At 42.6% G+C, this 20380-nt stretch overlaps 1 protein-coding gene across 1 annotated transcript in view; it reads right to left on the reverse strand.

Moving 5' to 3' along the window:
- ANO4 (anoctamin 4) overlaps positions 1 to 20380 on the reverse strand; it is a 339950-nt gene that overhangs the window by 182714 nt on the left and 136856 nt on the right. The window contains exon 7 of the mRNA XM_029599722.1: positions 1302 to 1438. Coding sequence (XP_029455582.1) covers positions 1302 to 1438 — 137 coding nt within the window. The remainder of the gene's footprint in view (positions 1 to 1301; positions 1439 to 20380) is intronic.

The following is a 20380-nucleotide window of genomic DNA, read 5'->3' on the forward strand; positions in this document are numbered from 1 at the left end:
TGCTGAAAAAAGTGTGAAAAGTAGCCTTACATTTTAGACTTAATTAGCAAGGCTCATTAATATTCAGTTCCTTGCCCCTCATTGGCTCAAGGCAGGCATTTCACATACAAGCTCTGATGCAAAACCTACAATTGGTCCTTTCAAATTAAAATAGTGTCCCATGGACTAAGAAAAGGTGATTATAATATATTCTAATATGTTCCCCTGTCCAATAATGTCTACTTGGTGTCTCTTTTGCATACTTTTATTATAGTTTATTCAGCTTGAAAATTTGGATCTGATTGCTTAATGTAATGTAAATATTAGGGATGCGGTTTTATTTGAAAATGACATAGAAACAATAACATTTGTTGTTACTTTTTATGTCATTTTCAAAACAAAATGACAGAAAAATAAAACAAATAATTTCATTTTAGTGCACGTTACATGATTTTAACATGCACTAAAACCATTTAAAGGTGAATTTTACAAGCCAGGCGTGGGCCAAAATTGGGAGATGTACACACATCTAGCACATGCGTGTGTGTCCACCCGATTTTATAAGCCACCCACATGCATGCACAAGTACCGATACTCGAATATCTTGCATCAGGAACAAAAGGCAGAATGTGGGTGAAGAATGGGCCTTCTACGGCAGGGCCAAGAGATATGCACTCAAGTAGCTATGTGCCTGGGCATCTATGAACGAACTATTTTAGGGATCACTCGAGTGCTTCTCTTTAGGTTTTGGTGCAATTCACAACATTGATTTTATTTCTTAGTCTCGCTCATTATTAATTGAATACCATTTGGTGACCTACATGAAATGAATCGGTGGTCCCAGCCTAGCTAACAATGAGCAGGTGTCCACACCGCTAAATGGCCACCATCACAATTCGGCACCCCTGTTGGGCAGCCTCAGCACAGAGGTCAAAGACCGAGCAGGCGTGGGGACTGGATTGCCCTGGTGGTCCCTCCAGAATAGGGTTGAGGTACACTGGCGGGGTAGTGTGAAGGCGGCTCGCATGGCTGCTATTCATGCCGACATCCACTTTGCGGATGAACGTAGGACTTCGATTTCCAGTCCTATTTATCCAGCATCGTTCATTAGCACTAAACATCACTAGCAAAAATGAGAAGGAATTACAGGATAAAAAAAAAAAGTACACTTATAGGGCTCACTTTGAACTTTTTATGTAGTTGATATGCATCTATGTATTATTTGTGAGAAGAAAAAAAAAAAAGTAACCTGCAAATCTGCATCCTGGCTATACATAATGTTTGGATCTGGCCCAAATTTATTTTGTTCATCTGATACTCACCGTTCCATCTATTTCCAGTCTGCTGGTTTCATCTGAAGTACTGGTTGAATTGCCAGGATGGAGCAGAGAGTCATCATCTTTGGAAGGACTGTTTACCCTCTCCAAGTCATCAAAGAAAACGTTTACATCTTTAGCCACTGAAAAGGAAAGCAAAGAGTTTGAAATGAGAACACCTAAGCGGATGATCTAGCAAAGAATGCAAGTAACGCAGGTAGTGCTACCTTATTGCTTGGTGGCTCAAATTATCTTACTGTTTGGCGGGAAGAGCTGCACAGGAAGTAACTTAACAGGGAATGCGGGAAAAATGAAGTTAAAAAACTGCAGTACATGTTCTGCATCAATGATGCACAAGGTTGGCAGTCAATAAGGGTAACAAGAATAAAAATTAGTCAGTTGCAATTTTTACTTTCATACCCAGTGGGTGTTTTTAGACCTGACTAATATACCAGCTAGGACTCTGAGTTTCTGCAGAATAATTATAGGGGCTCAAGGTAGGAATTAAAAATGAGAAAAAATGAATTCTATAAGATGTTAAGCCAACTGATTGACACATTGGCAAAATTTGTATTGTATTGTTTAATATAGTCAGTATTTGTATTGTTTAATATAGTCAGGAAAATACACGTAACGAGTTTTCAAACCTTTATAGCTCATATGCTAGTATTTGTATTGTTTAATATAGTCAGGAAAATACACGTAACGAGTTTTCAAACCTTTATAGCTCATATGCTTCTTTATCTGAGATCCTATCATAACAGTTTTGTTAGCTTTACATTGATAAAACTACTATTTTTGACACATTTTCATATTTTCAAAAGGGTTGACAAAATTTCTATTAATAGGAAGTCACACTTGAAACCACACCACAAGAGATTAATAGATTACTGTTCAACTCAATGCATTACTTTGCTGCTTGGAATTGGTTTGTCTCAGCTCTGGTAAACCTCAGTTCTCAAGTTATCCAAATATAATTTAGATTTATGTTTACTTGACTTTGCCAACGTAGACATAGGTCAATTCTCCTCTCTTTTTAGAGATAGGTCAATTCTCCTTTCTTTTTAGACACAGGTCAATTCTCCTCTCTTTTTTTTTTTTTTTTTTTTGTTTTGTAGGCTGATATTGTATGATCAAAAGAATTTTAAGTTCTCCTACCGGTACTATGCAAAGTCTGAACTTCCGCCCTTCTCGACAATACTCACACAGCTGAGCATGTAGATAGGACATAAGGCACTCAGAAGCTGCACTTCTGAAGTGTATGCGTCTGCAGTTCACTGGAACAAATTCTCTTTCCTAGATTTGTTTCCAGAAATGCAGACTACAGGCTTTTCCAAAGCTATAAAATATTGCTAGAAGAAAAGAACTAAGAAAAGATCAATTATCAAGATTTATGGTTCCCAGGATGCTATGGCCAAAGCAGTATCAGCAGACAACAAAATATCAGATGTTTATTGTTTTGGGAACAGAAAAGTAGAAGGCACTTCAGGAGCTCTGTCCCCTTTTGTTCTCTTCTCTTTGTAATGATTGATGATGCCCCGAGGTGGCCACCGGGAGTCGATCCGGGCCTTGGCTGTAGGCATCCCATATTTTTGTAAGCAGTTCCACTCTGCAGGACCCTCCAGCAACCGTGTCTTTGGGGTGCAGGTGGAGCAGCGAACTGCATGGCTTAGTAAACAGTCCACCTTGATAGAGCTCTGCCTGTAGCAATCTCCCTTGGCTCAGCTCCAAGAAATAAAACTCACCAAACAACAGTAACAAAAAAAAAGACTGGTTTTAATGGGCAAACAAAAAAGAAAAAAACTCTGCACGTAGACACCTTTTCAGGCCTCTTAGGCTCTAGCACAGCTCACCCCTTCTCCCCACGTTGTGCTCCAGGCAACAGCCTTCCCAGTCCTCCAAAGCAAAACAAAGCAAAATAGTCAGAGTAACCTAACTCAGTCTATTTCCATCTCTATCTCAATTTCTGCCTTCAGGCAATCCACCTCCATATCCTCCTCCCCTTCTGTGGGGCTGGATCCCAATTTAAACTCCTCGGCGGCGTCTTGTAGTTTGTAGTTTAGATTTTTTAAATTCTGCTTTTCGCACTTTTTTTCAGCATTTCAAAGCGGATTACATTCAGGTACTTTAGTTATTTTGTACTTCCTCCTTCCTAATCAGGGGCTCCCCTGTGTGTGTCCAATCCCCCAGGGTCATGCCTCCCAGTAAATGATCAGCCCTCTCTCTCTCTCTTCCCATTGGTCTATCAGAGGCTCTAAGAGCCTGGGAAATGTAGTTTCCCTCCTGTCTCTTTGTGGCCTTTGCTGCTTGGATTTGCCTATGACTCTCCCTGGGGTAATCCAGTCCAGGTTTTCCTTACTAGGTTAACAGTGGGCCTCATCACAATGATTAAATGTATTTTCAGCTGCTATCATTCCCTGATCATTTGTTTACTCCTCCCAAGCGCAAGACTGCGGCTACAACGCCGCTGGGGGCACGGCCAGGTTGGCTGCAACTACAGGTAGGCTGCAACACCTGGGCCTCTACCTGCACTGGAGACCGCTGGGGACCGCGGCAAGGAAACGCCGGGAGTGCTCTCCACCCCTGGATCGATGAGGAGAGGAGGGACTTGCTGGAGAGAAGGGACCTGCCGGTGCTGCGGTGGCTCCCCTCCCACAGCCCACAGCCCACCTACCATCTCCCCTCTTCTCGAGCACAAGACCACGGCTGCGACACCGGAGGTGCATGCTGTGGGAGATGCACGCCCTTGGCGCACACAAAGGAGCACAACAAGGGATCTTGCCCCTTTGTGCATCCCTTCATGTGCGCCTGCAGTGGAGCCCTTGGTGATTATTAAAAGTCACTACAACCACACTACTACAACACAATAATGGAGTCACAACACCTGATCAACCCCACACAAGAACAGGACATATATGGTAACCTAAGTAGAACCACAAGAAACAACCAAAGATAGAAAGCTAAAATGGCCTTCCCGACTATATCCTCCTGCCTACCGTTTACACTGCTATTATTGAATGTACAAACCTTATAAAAAAAATTCCACTGATAAAAGATCGACTAGAGGAATTAAATCCTAAACCTTCTGCATTACTGAAACCTGGCTGAATGACAAAGACAATGACAAAGTCATCAAATTACACATCCCAACTACAATGTCTTTCACTTCCCTAGACTTAAACATAAAGGAGGGGGTCTATTAATAATCAGTAAAAACCTTACAAATTAGAGATTAACCCAGCCTACGAGATAGCAATACTAAAATCAACACAACTAAACACAGGGATAGTCTCTGCCCCCCTGGAATACTTCAAAATGACTGCTCACCACTAATCAAATTATTTACAAAAGTGTTTCCATCTCCTGACTCTACCCTAATAGTAGGAGACTTTAACCTGCATGTAGATAGAACACAAAAAAACTACATCATATGAAACCTTCCAACAAACAATGGAAGCAATTTGTTTCTAATCCCACTCACAAGGCAGGTCACATTCTTGATCTAATATTTTCCAATAACATCAATACCTTCCACACTATACTGCCCTGGTCCAATCACCAATTAATCAAACAGAAATAACCTTCCTCAACCAAACTCAAAAAAGTATAAATCAAAATCAAAATTTCACCTTCAGAAAAAAGATAAAAACTGATGTACTAGCAGAAATAATTAAAAACAAATAAATCAATCTTGAAAGTCCTTTACTTCGCAAACTTGTTCCGCAAACCAGTCTTTTTTCAGCAAACACACATTTTTGTAAAGAACTACCCACTGTCACTTATCTTAATCAGCTCCTTCATGCCCCAACATGAGTTCACTTTTCGATTGTCTGCATCAGGGGGACCATACTGCTTTCAAAAATGCTTGTAAAACGAAAGACTGTTTGCTCCAATCCATAGAACACCGAAAACGTTTTCAAAATGAAGCTTTTTTTTGCGGTCTATCACATCAAGGAGCTGATTAAGATAAGTGACAGTGGATAGTTCTTTACAAAAATGTGTGTTTGCTGAAAAAAAGACTGGTTTGTGGAACAAGTTTGTGAAGTAAAGGACTTTCAAGACTGAGATGAGAGCCTTGTTGCAAGAAAAGTTTTTCTCCAAAGTCGGGGTGTTTTAAGATATTTTAAAAAGATACAAAAAGAAGAAATAATCAATAAAATTGGATTTAAGAGTTTACAAAGGATGTAGTATGAACATTCTGACTACTTGAAAGTCCTACAAAAAAGAAAAAAAAGATACAAACAATTAGTATATATATAATCAAGAATTGTAGCGGTGGAAGATGTAAAATATTGTCTACCGAGAGAGACTTTTGGGTTGTTTTGTGATTAATTAGTCCTCAGAATACATTGATGTGTGGGTTTTGGTTTTGTTGTTTTAAGGAAAAACTCCTCCAAGTTAAACCTCCATCTCTAAACCTAGGTAATTTTCATATAACACCTTCAGATCAAGTACGGGACGACTTAGGAATCCAGATAGACGAAAATGTTACAATGAAAAAAATACATAAATAAATTAATCACTACAGGATATGCAAAACTGCACATATTACATAGACTGAAACCTTTACTAACCCTCGAAGATTTCCGAATGGTTCTACAATCTCTAATTTTCTCAAACATAGATTACTGTAACTCTCTACTACTTGGACTCCTAACCTGCCTAATAAAAAAACTACAACTACTACTAAATGCTGCTGCAAGACTCTTAATTGGTACCAGGAAATTTGATCACATTACACCCTCACTAATAGCACTGCACTTGCTACCGATACAATACCGAATCTATTTCAAAGTATTAACCCTAATTTTTAAATTCATCCACACTGATAACCCTGGACTAATAGGCAGCATGACTCTACAACCATACACACCACAATGAACTCTTAAGGTCCCAAACCAAAGGATTATTAATTGTGCCAACAATCCAGAGCACACACCTGACACAAATAAGAGATCATGTGTTTTCCATAGCAGGCCTCAAACTGTGGAACTCACTACCAGAGACAATACAAATGATCCCAGAAAGAAAGACTGGAGGCAGGCCTGTTCAAATCAAAAACTCTCCAGATCCTCCTCATTTATGCCCCTCCGGGGGTACTAAACCTTGATGTATCGCCTTTAGTGGAAATCATAGCTAAATACTTGACCTTGGATACTCCTTCCATCATCCTTGGGGACTTTAATCTACATATTGATGTCAGGCCTCAATCATCTAATTGTGAAGCTCTCCTTTCCTCACTCTCAGCCATGGGCTTTACCCAAATTATCACCCAGCCTACTCATAAAGGGGGTCACACCCTTGATCTTATCTTTACAAATAATAGCCTCATACAACTCTCATCCCCTTCCTACCTTCCAGTACCATGGTCAGACCACTTTATGATCACCTCCACTTTTAAAGTGACGACAGGATCCCTTGCACCCCTGCCACCAACAACTCTGCACTATAGGAAATCTTGTCCTTCAGAAGCCCTTGACAATTCTTTATGCAAAGAACTACCTAACTTGGATCTTTCGAACCCTAACGCAGCTATATTTTCTTGGCAAAATATCACTGAAACTATAGCAAATATTCTATGCCCTCTATTATCAAAGAATATCAATCCATCTCAGAAACATAAACAACCATGGTTCTCTATGGAGCTTCGCACATTAAAACAAACCCTAAGACAGAAGGAAAAGAGATGGCGGAACTCCCCTAATCCTCAATCTCTAGCCATCTACAAAGCAGCTCTCCATCATTACAGAACCATGACACTGCGAACCAAAAGAGATTTTTACGCCCACCGTATCCATGATATGTTCTTCGATGCAAAGGCCCTTTTCGCTTATGTTTCAGACCTCACTAAGATTACTTCAGCACCAATTTCTGATGATATAGCCCAATCAAAGGCCAATGAACTGGCCATCTTCTTCCAGAGTAAAATTGCTAATACCTTGGCTAAATTACCCTCCAATCCTTTCACAACTTCTTTAGATCCCCTCTACCGCCCCAACTCATTCACAGTATTGGAAACATTCGAACCCACCTATTCTACAGAGGTGGAAACTATCCTCAAGAGAATGAAACCCTCCTCTCATCCACAAGATTATATCCCATCTAAATTACTGCTTCTAATACCAGACTCCATCTCCAAATTCCTAGCAGACATTATTAACTGCTCATTTTCACAAGGTATCTTCCCAGACACTCTCAAACTAGCAACTCTCAAACCTATCCTCAAAAAACCAAATTTGGACCCAGATGATCTAAAAAATTATCGACCAATTTCCAATTTGCCATTTATAGCCAAAATCATGGAGAAAGTAGTAAATAATCAACTATCAAATTACTTGGAGGAAAATAATATACTTCATCCTTCACAATATGGATTTCGGAAAGAACATAGTACGGAATCACTCCTCATATCACTCCTTGATCAAGTATACCTGGGAATTGACAAAGGATGCTCCTTCCTGCTTGCACTCCTTGATATCTCCGCAGCCTTTGATACAGTCAACCATGCTATATTATTAAACCGGCTATCCGACATAGGAATCTCAGGATCTGTCTTCAGATGGTTCGACTCATTCCTCAGTAATCGAGGTTATAAAGTTAAAATTAATAATATGGAATCTCCTTATACTAATTCCCCACATGGAGTCCCCCAGGGCTCCTCTTTATCTCCCACCCTATTTAATATTTATCTCCTCCCTCTCTGCCATTTCCTCTCATCACTAAATCTGAAATTCTACATATATGCAGACGATGTCCAAGTATTGATTCCTATAACAGGCTCTTTGGACTCAGCAATCAAATTATGGGAATCTCACCTTCAAACTATTAACCATCTCCTTACTAGCCTCAACCTGGTGTTAAATACCGCTAAGACCGAACTCCTGCTTATCACCCCTGAAAATAGTCTACACTTTCAACAAATGCACAATATCTCCCACATCACTCATGCTAGAGATCTCGGAGTTATAATTGACAATCATCTGAACTTGAAGAAGTTTATAATTATACTATAAAAGAATGCTTCTACAAGTTACAGGTGCTTAAAAAACTCAAGCCTCTCCTATATCACCATGACTTCAGGACTGTACTCCAAGCAATCCTGTTCTCTAAGGTCGATTATTGTAACTCGATCCTGCAAGGTCTACCAGCTGTTACATTAAAACCTTTGCAACTACTCCAAAACGCAGCTGCAAGGATTTTGACCAACACTAAGCGCAGAGATCACATCACGCCCATTCTAAAAAACCTACATTGGCTTCCAATTAATTTTAGAATTGTTCACAAATTCCTTACCATTATTCATAAAAACATCCACCACCAGACTCCACTAGACCTACTACACCCTCTCAAATTACACTCCTCAGCTAGACCTTTGAGAGATGCCTATAAGGGATCCCTTCATGTTCCCTCAATCAAATTGGTACAAAAATTAACAATCAGGGACCGGGCTTTTTCAACAGCAGGCCCCACCATTTGGAATACACTACCCCCAGACCTTCGACAGGAAACCTGCCTCATAGATTTTAAGAAGAAACTGAAGACTTGGCTTTTCTGTAGAGCCTTTCCTGTCTCCTAGACTATATTCTACTAAGATATTATTCAATCAGCTGTACTTCAATAACTAGCAGAATGTCATATAATCATGTTATAATGCTAGAGTTATTCTCCTGAGGTTGGCTTCAACCCCCTTCTCTCTGTTATATCTCTCTACTTTGATTATCTGTCTCTTCATTTCCAATTCCAAGTTATTCACCATTGTTATAATGTAACTTTTACCTTCTGCTCCTAATCTGTCTCCTCTTTTGAGGTTTGACTAGTTACTGTTAATGTACTATCGTTCTATGTAAACCGAGTTGATTTGATCTGTATCAAGAAAATCGGTATATAAAATCCCTAAATAATAAATAATAAATAAATAAGAGATCATGTGTTTTCCATAGCAGGCCTCAAACTGTGGAACTCACTACCAGAGACAATACAAATGATCCCAGAAAGAAAGACATTCAAATGTGAACTAAAAACGTGGCTATTTCAAAATACTTATAACCTAACTTAAATCCACCAGAATGCAGAGTCAACAACAGCAAGAACAAAGATAATATCTAGTAACGAAAGAACAAAGTACATTATGACAACTCCCCTATGATTATGTAAATTACTAAACAGAATCCCTATCCTTCTAACCTAATGCCCCACCTCCTCAGCTGAGATGTATAAGAACATGGTAACATAGTGAAAAAAAGTAATGACGGCAGAAAAAGACCAATGGTCCATCCAGTCTGCCCAGCAAGCCTCCCATGGCAGTAACTGGATACCGCATGATTCTCTTAAAGGTAGTTACTGCCGCTCCGGGCAGGTTACCCCCAGGCCTCTTTTCATTCATTTCCATCCTCTAGCCTTTAGGGATCCACAGTGTTTATCCCATGCCCCTTTGAAACCCAAGATTCATATGAACCCCTCTGTATTGTTCCAAAGTATATGTGACAGCAAATTATCTATGCTAACTAAATATGTACGGGACCTAGGAATACAAATCGATGAGAACTTTACAATGAAAAAGCATATAAGCAAATTATTTAAATAGGATACTCCAAGCTGAGAATATTACATCAGCTGAAACCATTACTGACAATACAGGACTTCCGCACTGTTTTACGAACACTAATATTTTCTAACATAGATTACTGCAACTCCCTATTACTAGACCTACCTTCAGGACTATTAAAACCACTACAGTTACTACAAAATGCCTCAGCTGGACTCTTACTAGAGACAAGGAAATTTGACCACATCACCCCTTCACTGCATTGCCTTCCTGAGCAATCCAGAATCTATATAAATAAAAATGTTAAATAGTTTGTACGCCGTCGCTAATCTCGCCAACCGCTTAACCGAATGCGTTCAAATTTGCACACAACATTCACTTCCCATACGGGATGGATCTTATACACTTACATTACATATAGGTCACACCTGTGACAGGTAATACAAGTTTAAAAATTGCTTACACAAAACAGCAATATCTGGTGGCCGTCAGCGCAAGCGCAGCCTCTTACACCTTTCACACACACTCACACACCACACCCCACCCCCACACAGGGCTATTGTCTTTCATTCACACTCCCTCATAACACACAGAAATCCACACTCATCACATCACACACCCCCACCCACACGCCTGCCAATGTCACTTACTTCACCCACCCTCCCAAAACACACCAATACACAAATTCCTGGCTGCTACATTGGGAAGCCATGCATTTCACATACCCTCCGAATTTAAATTAAAGTACCCTCTTCCACCCACCCTTGCACTGCACTCCGATCACACACTACACCTGATACAAGTCCGTGCTTCTCTGCCGGCACCACAGGAACGGTCCGGGACACATCGCATTCAGTAGGGCCGTCGGATGCCAGCAACCAAAATGGCGCAGGCGGACCTTGCCCTTACTGTGCTATACGGAGACAACAATGATGTCGGTACACCATGTGACATAGTAAGGGCAACAGCCCGTCGGCGCCATATCCTCAGCGGACATTTGCCCTTTCGAGGTCAGGAATCATGACGCACCACTTTCACCGGTGAAGGTTTGCGACATGGCAGCCGGCGGAACAAACCCTAGCACACACCCTCGCCACCGGCTGGCAGTTTACACAGGTAGCCGGGGAGGAGCACGGTGAGGGACCGTTCTTATTTTCCGCCGCGCGTTTTTCACAGGGGGGGGGGCCACTGATTCTCCACATCTCCCGAGAGGGGGGCTTTAGCGTGGGTTGCTCTATTTCGCCGGGTTGGGGGGTGGGCAGGAAGGCGTGCTTGCATATTTAAACTATTCTTTGCTGGTGCTGTTCATTTGGGGTAAAAAAACACAAACTGTAACCTTTACTGCTCTGTTCTGTTTTTTCAACTTAACCAGGCTCAGCTACTGCACCAATTGCTTTCAAATTTGGACACAACCTTGCTTTCACTTTCGGCAAGGTTCTTCTCTATCTAGATTACATAGATGTCACACGGTTACAGAAAAAAACATGTTTTTACATGTGTGTGGGGAAAACAGCGACATCTGTTGCACAGACATGCAACACACGCTATCTACCTTGAGAAATGAAGCTGCTGTACTGCGCATGCGCGGGCGGGAGCGCACGTCGGGCACAGCGGGACCAACATGGCGCTGGGAGGGGCAGCAGCGGTGGACCGGCGACAATATCGGGTGTGGTGGTGTTGGCCGGCCGAAATTCGACACCTGGGAGGAGCTGTGGCGGCGATCTGGTACGGCTCACGTGCACGACAGGGAGGGATCCTCGCTGACCTCGCGCCTTCGGAAGCGGGCCACACAGAACCGCACAAGAGGGAGAGAGACGGGAGGGGGGGGGAGGGGCAGCTGGGAGGGGATTGTGAGCTGGAGGGGATCAGAATCAGGGAAGGAGATTGAGAGAGGGTGCGGTGTCACCGACAAAAGGGTAGGGAGTAGGCGGGGAGAGGTGACAGTGAGGGGAGGGTGAATGAAGGGGCAGTGAGTGTCAGTGGTGGGAGTGGGGACAGGGGAGTGAAGGGGGGGTTAGTGACCGAAGGGGGAGGGGTGAGTGTGAGGGGAGAGAGCTGGAGTGGGGACAGGGGAGGAAAGAGGGGGTGAGTGACCAAGGAGGAAGATGATGTGTGACTGTGACTGAGGTATAAGGGGAAGGGGGAGGGGGGGAAAAGAACCTGACTCTGCCACTGCAACGTGTGGCCGGGCACAGCTAGTTCATTATAAAGTATTAACTCTAATTTTAATAACATATCATAAACAGCATTAACTCATGCATAACAAGAGTGACACTTTAAACATACACACCGCAGAGAGCCCTAAGATCACAAAACAAAGAACTTATAAATGTGCGTACAACACAGAATAGAATAGACATCTAGCACAAATAAGAGACCGAATGTTTTCCATAGCGGGACTCAAGTTCTGGAACTCTCTTCCAGAGTCATTACATTTGATAAAAAGAAAGCGTTTCAAACGTGAACAGAAGACATGGCTCTTTAGAAATGCATGATTTAACACAAAATGCCAATATGCTATTAACTTGCTTCTCAGTCAAAACCATAGATAATGTTAGTAGAATGAGCAATAAGTATTGAGCGATGTAAAGTGTAACATGACAACTTACTGATTAATACGTGAATGACAATGAAATGGAAATTATATATTACAAACCACTATCTTAGCACCTTAATTAACTCGTACTTGATGTTGATATATTCTCCTAGAATATGTATTTGCTGTTGGGTTGATCCAGAATATGAATGTTGACCCAGAATATGAATGCTGATTTTGAAAACCACTGTGATCTTTTTTTTCGAACGATGGCATATAAAACTCCTAAATAAACAAACAAACAAATAAATATGTATCTTACTAAAGTATGTGACATACCAAAATATATGTATTTTACCAAAGAATGTGTTATACCAATATACCTAAATGTGTTACACCAAAGTTTGTAATGGCCTAAAGGATGAATGTTACTTTTGTAAACCGCTGTGATTCTCACTTGGAATAATGGTATATAAAATAAACTAAATAAACAAATAATGAATATGCATCTGCCAATTTACGGCTGAATTTTAAATTAGCCATGTGCTTAAAAATTGCCACTTACGCGCGTGGCCGGGCCCTGCGCGGACTGTGCACATTTTCAAAAGGGCCCGGCCACGCGCGTAAGTGGCGATATGTGCACAAGTGCCGGGCCCTGAGAAAGGGGTGGGGCGAAGGCCTGCCGAGACAGTGGCCATTAGCTGCTGTTCCGGGGAAGCCTGCGCCGACAGTTGGCTGGCACTCACAAACTACTTAATGCTCCAGGGGAGCAGTAAGTAGTAAAACAAAAAAAATGTAAGTCGCTGAGATGGGTTTAGGGGGGTGGGGAGGAGAGAGGAAGAGGGAAGGGGTTTTTGGTAGGGGGGTATGGAAATTCCCTCCCAGTCCGCTCAATTGGAGCAGACTGGGAGGGAACTGGGGAAGGGCCGATTGCGTTGCCGCATGTCGTTTGCAAAAATTTATCCCCCCTGTGCGCCGCCCGCACCGGCGCGCACAGATTGTAAAATCCGGCGCACATGTGTGTGTGTGGCCACCAGATTTTGTTATGTGTGCGCCGGCGCGCACAAGTTATAAAATCAGTGCGTCCATGTGCGTGCACCAGGAACCATGCGCACATGGACGTGCGCGCGCATCTTTTAAAATCTACCCCATAATGTGCTTTTACATCCTACTGTAGGACTATCCAAGCCTATCATGGGGACCCCATAGTCATTCAGGTTTTCAGGATGGCCTCCATAAATATGTATGAGATACATTTGCATATAGCAAATTTTCCAGTGTATGCAAATTAATCTCATGCATATTCATTGTGGATCTCCTGAAAATTTGACTGGCTGTGAGATCCCTAGAACAGGTTTGGGAAGCCCTGCCCTGCAGGCTAGGGTGGTATATCCCTACAGTGCCAGTCCTTTCCTCAGATGCATGTTCCTAATGGATCCCAACGCCATGCCACATCTCCAGAGATGTGGCATGGCGTTGGGATCCATAAGTGTAGATTAGAGAAGCAGGCCATTTTGTTACAGCACCCCCACTGGAGGCTGCTGCAATGGTCTGTTCCTGCCTGCTCAAAAGCAGGTACTCCGAGGTTTGGTGTGGCATTTTTGTCAGATTTTGAAGAGGAACTGTTTTTGTGGTTCCCTTAGCCTCCACCCTGTATTGGCCCAAAACGTTTGCTGAAGGGGTTGGGGAGTAAGAAATCTACCATACGCTGGCTCACAACCAGTAGTTAGTGGATCTCAGTGTTTTTTAGATTTTTGAGTACTGTTGAGTCTGGAGGTTTTGTTTGGAAGGGGAGGCATTTTTTCTGTGTACCCTTCCTACCCGTGAGAGAGGAGTGGGGAAGAATATGGATTTTTCCCTGTTTACATTTTGTTTTGGATCTTTCAATCAGAAAGATCTCCTAAGGTGTTCAAGGAGGAGGTTGGGAGAGTGAAAGATAGCATCTGGAGGAGAAAAGAGAAACAGATTCCTCACAGAGGTCTCTCCCCAGGAGAAATGGGAAAGTTGAGATTGGAGAATTCAGAATCAAGCTGTAGATCACAGGTATTAGAACAGGGGACCCATGAAGGATAGGAGAATCGTTCCATTTCACCATGGACAGCCTACTATCCCATTCACAGAAAAAAAGGGGACACCTGGGAAGAGACTAAGGGACCACAGACAAAGATAAATTTGGATGGATTGTAACAAGAAGAAAGCGTGCTTAGTGTCACTTGATTACACTGAACAAGCTGAACAGTAAACCTTTTATTTTTGGAACTCTTTATTCAAATGGCCAGCCTGGTTATCGATACTCTTCGGTACAGATACTAAGGGTTGAATTTTCATAGTGTTACACATGTAAAAATTAGCATATACATGCATAAGTAGCTTGTACTCGTGTACCTGCTATTTTATAAACAGCAAACATACACATGTATTTTCACTTTTGCACACACATATACATGCATAGAAAAAGGTGTGGACTAGGGGCATTCAAGGGTGGGGCCAACAGTTATACAAATAAGTTGCTATTTTATAGGGGACTTATATATGTATGCTTCTCAACTTGTTTGCATAATTTTACACCTGCTAATTATCTTGCGCAATTGATATCAGACTCATCTATTGTATACTATTAGTTGGGTGGGAGGCCTGGGTGTACTGGGTGGGGGAGTTCAGGCTGAAGAACCAGGAGGGTCTCGATGACCTAAAGATGGACTGGGCAAACTGATGGAGGAATCGGAAAACAAGTGACTTAAATTACACATGCATGTTATAAAATATACCAACTTGAGGGGCAGATTTTAAAACCTACGCCCAATTTTATAACATGCGCGCACAGCCACATGCATGTTATAAAATCCAGGGTCGGCGCACGCAAGGGGGTGCACAATTGTGCAACTTGCATGCGCCGAGCTGCGCAGCCTGCCTCCGTTCCCTCCGCCCACCCCCCGCACCTTCCCCTCCCTTCCCCCACCTAACCTGCCCCCCAGCCCTACCTAGAAACCCCCCCCCCCTTACCTTTGTTGAAGAAGTTATGCGTGCCGGCCAATGGCCAGCCCGCGATCCCGGGCACAGCAGCAAATAGCCGTTGTGCCTGGAGGCTCAGGCCATGCCCCCAGACCACCCCCGCCCCGCCCCTTTTTGCAAGCTCCAGGACAAATGCGCATCCCGGGGCTTGTGGCGCCGCCGAGCCTTTGCAAAATACTGCAATGCATTGAAATATGCTCTTTCAATAAATTGCAGGTATTCGCACATAAGCATATCTACATGTGCATGTTGGGGGGTAGACATACATGATACGCACAGGTTATAAAATAATGTAGTAGTTCTCCGCACAGCCATATACACAAGTATATGGAGCAGCATAGAGTTGTCTGAAAGTTATCCTCTAAGCATAGGGGCAGTAACTTTGAAACAGTTGTGTGGGCGCACACGTGCATGCGTTTGTCAACTCATACCATGGGGCGCACGTATATGCGCGCATGGTATAAAATAGACTGAATATGTGCACATGTGCATGCAATTGTATGTAGGCGCGCGCCTAGGCACGCAAATGCTGCCTCTACCGCATAAGCGGGGGGATTTTAGTAGATACGCGCTGACACAATTACCAGTTTTCCCAGTTCGTTCCCAGTTTGCCCAGGTAAAGGATAGGATTTCTTAACCCCCTTAGTTAAATAGCCTCCCTTTTACCCTGTTAACCTTGACCTTTAAAACCCGGCTTGCCTCTTTACTTTTATTTGCTTTCTGACTTACACGCAATCCATAGTAGAAGAAAAGTTGTGTGGCAGGGGACCCCAGCACACGGTTGTGCGGATAAGTATTTGCACACTGGTTTCACTGAGAAATCCAGGAACGTCCAAGCCCCGCCCAGACCATACCCATGCCCTGCCCCTTTTTTGAGAGAACGTTTTTGTGCACGTAGTGGGAGATACACGCATACACGAGCACCTTTTAAAATCTGTGCGATGCGCGCCAGCCCGACTTGTGTGCATATTTCCTGGTTTTGGCACGTGCTGAGCTTTTAAAATTCACCTTTCAGTTTATACCCACAGAGACATTTATATTACATCTTGGGCCCTGGAAGTTTAGCCTCCCGACTCCCATCCCTTCCCCCGTTCATTAAATCCTCACTAGGGTGTTTCAGTGACTTTGCAGTGACTAAGCCCTGGTACTGAGTGTGACCCCCACTACGGTCATAGTTAACACTAGAAGTAGGTCTACATTAAAGATAACACATACAGCACAATTCTGAACAAGATATAAACTGCATTTTTTTGGCCCAAGAAAAGGTAACATTTTGCATAAATGTTTTTAACCAGTGAACTGAAATGTAAAGCAGAGCAGTTCAGAAAACGTGACCTCCAAGCACATGCTATATTCAAATTTAAAATGGACAAAATGATCATTGCTGCAGTGCTGACATCATTATCTCTGGCAAGGACAACAACAAACAATGGGCCTTTTGCACTAAAGGTTTATCCCATTTAGGGCTTGAATTACTCTGGCTTTTTCTCACCTCGTCCATGCTTGTGGGGAGGAAAGCTTAGTAAGTCAGGCCCAGAGTCTCTATGTGCAACAATAACTTAGTTCCACTCAATAGTAGCTGCAGGCAAGCAGTCAGTTTTAATAAAATGAGCTTTGACACGGAAGGCAGCCACATCATTTTCTCACACTTAGGGAGGTATTTAAACTGAATCCTTTGCTCTCTAAATGTTAAAAGTGAACAAAAACGGAGCTCAGTTTCTTGAGCTTTGCTTTTTTTTAACCATGTGTTGTTTTTTTTTTTTTTTAATCATTAAATTTATTAACAAACTGTGAGGCCAGCAAGGACTTTATTTTTCTCTCTTTTATGGAAGTAGCCTATGTTGTGAAAGAAATAATATATTTTTCTTTAATATCTATTATAAAATATAACAGTAAATAGCCCAGAAGCACTATTTGCTAAAGATATGCAATACTTGTCATAATTTAGGCCAGCAAGTAACAAAATGATCTTAGTTAGAGCTTATCTTTAGAATAATAATTTTGTTTAGTTCATAAATATGTTTAAAAAGAGCATGGATTCAACTTTGAGGCTTGACCACACTGCAAATAAATGATGTATTAATGAGCAAGAATCTTTTAGTAATGCAACCCTGGACAGGTTCATAACAAAAGTTACATCAATGGCTGGATGCTTTTTAAAAGAGACTTCACAACTTGCATGGTCTTCGACCGATTGAGGCTCACTGAGCATTTACCACAGGGCTGAAAAATAATTATTTTTCAGATCATACAGCGCCAGCAGTTTAATACTACCAGCACTGTCATTACAAGGCCCATAAATATGCCACCCAGTTTTATTTTCTGCTGTTAAGGGGATTTAAAGCACTACTGCTGTGCAGCAGCACAGTGGCTGTTCTCTCTTTCCCAAAAGCAGTTGAACCTTTTGATAAGAGCCTCCCCTTGACAAAATACCTCTGTAAAAGTGCTTTGAGAGAGGGGAAAATGCATCTGAAAGAGCCTGATGTCTCTTAAGAACAGTAGCCTGTCACTGCTCCATACATATATTATTTATATATTTACTTTGAGGAAAAGGCTAAGTCAGCAGTACCTAAGCTTATGGTAGCAGTACAGATGAAGCTGCCATTAGGTCTCGAGGAAAGTGTAGGTGTATTGCAGGTTTCCCAGCAGTGTTTTTGAGATGGACTGAACGATGATGCCGTCTAATAGGAAATTTACTGCAAAACGTCTACCTTGCTGACCTGTCGAAAGCTGGGGCTTGCTGAAGTCTGTCCCTTTTTCTTCCTTGGTCAACTACAGAAAGCCAGCGGCAGCTCCATTCAAGGGGACCTTCATGAAGTGCCTCTTTCAACCAACTCAGTTTGTTTGTTTTTTTTGGAGTTTCAGATTTGCAGCCTACAAGAGTGGGGATGGTGCTAGAGGAGATTCTCTGTCTACTGTACATGCGCTACCCTGATTTATTAGACAAATTCAAAATATAAAAAAAAATAAAATTGTGAGGTCAATATTGAAAATGGTTTGTCTGTATAGCTTTTAAGTTACCTGCACAAACCCCTGAAATTTCAATTTTCCACTCTGGTGCTCAACAGAATTTTACCTGGGTAACGTTTAACCTGGTTAAAATTTTGCTGGATATAAGGAGGCAGGGCAGGGGTCATTCCAAGGGCATGGACTAAATTTATCTGAGTAGCACCGAAATTCAGCACTATCTGGATACATTTAGGCGGGTAAGTCTGGTCATGTAAATCACCTAGAGTTCTCTCAAAATCAAAGCGAAACCAGAGAGGGAAATAGTATGTAAACCTATTACCACAAATCTTAATACAAGACTAGAGACAATATCATCAGCAAATGCTCAAAGTTATTTAATCTGCTGTCTCTCGCTCGAAATGGGCCGCAGGCAGTTTTCAGCCTTCTGAGCAATATTCATATAATCATTTATTGTCTCATGTCTCATACACCCACTAATCCAAAAAATTTTTTCTTTGTACCTTACTTATTTAAATACTGGAATTTCCTTTATTATAGCATCTACAAATCCCAATATGCATCAGCCTAATAACAATCGGCCGATACAGTATAGTGCGCTCCGACAGAGCGCACTGTTAACCCTCTATTGGACGCGCGTTTTCGACGCGCTAGCGTTACCCCTTATTCAGTAAGGGGCTGAAAATGCGCATCCAACCCCCCGAACCTAATAGCGCCCGCAACATGCAAATGCATGTTGATGATGGCCCTATTAGGTATTCCCGCGCGATTCAGAAAACAAAATGTGCAGCCAAGCCGCACATTTTGCTTTCAGAAATTAGCGCCTACCCAAAGCTAGGCGCTAATTTCTTCGGGCACCGGGAAAGTGCACAGAAAAGCAGTAAAAACTGCTTTTCTGTGCACCCTCCGACTTAATATCATGGCGATATTAAGTCATGAGGTCCTGAAAGTTACCGAACCCGTGGCTGTCAGTGGGCTCAAGAACAGACGCCGGCAAAATTGAGCGTTGGCTGTCAAACCCGCTGACAGCCGCCGCTTCAGTCCAAAAGGAGGCGCACTAGTGTCCCTAGCGCCTCCTTTTGCCTGTTTTTACCGCCGGGCCTAATTTGCATAGTGAATCACGCGCACAGGAGAGTTGCAACCAGCTTGAAGGCTGGTTGCAACTGCCCATGGAAAGAACAAAGGAGAGGTGGCCCACCTTGCCCACAGTCAAGCTGCTATAGATTCCCAGGAGCAGTGGCTGGATTTTCAGCAGCCAGCAAGGTTCCAAGACCCCAAAGAAGGAAGAAACCTAGCGGAAGCACTCCCAGAGCACCTATTGCCCAGGCCCAAAAAGAAACCCTTGCTGGAGCTGCAGGAAAAGAAAGGGGAGCCCTCCCCCGCCCCAACACACACATAAGAGAATAGCTGAACAAAGAAATCATGAAGACTTCTTGTTTAAAACCCCAAATTTTCATCCTTTTCAGGTTTTAGTAAGAAAACTACTCATCTTTAGCACAACGGATCAACTTCTTTCACCTTGTGATGCAGCAAGCGCCCAACTACCCTTCTTTCATACAATGATAGTGTTTTTACCAAAAGCATATTGGGGCTCTGTAGGATAAACATGTTCTTGTTAAACAGGTGTGCAACTCAGCTTTCTGGCTCCCTGTCAGGAATACGGCGGTCTGATCAGCCGCCTACATGCCAGGGACAGGATGAATCAGACTGGATAGTAGCAACTGTTGACACATAACATGGGGGGATAGTGATCAATCATTTCTCTCTCGCACGCACACTTGTTTACGGCACGGTATAAAAGAGCAGGACTTTCCAGTGTCCGGCGGGAGTAGGAGATATTGCCTCTATATACGTATAGAGTGCTGGACACTGAAAACCCCCTTCTCGCCTATGCTGACCTGACGACTCCTCGATACAAGGCTGATGACACGAAGGGTGCTGGATGGCATATGCAATCATGTGGTATGTAAATAACTTTCTGTAAATAACGTCTATTACCATGATGTCACATTAATAAATGACGTC

This window comes from Rhinatrema bivittatum, chromosome 4, assembly GCF_901001135.1.
Source record: "Rhinatrema bivittatum chromosome 4, aRhiBiv1.1, whole genome shotgun sequence".
NCBI classification, from domain to species: Eukaryota; Metazoa; Chordata; class Amphibia; order Gymnophiona; family Rhinatrematidae; genus Rhinatrema; species Rhinatrema bivittatum.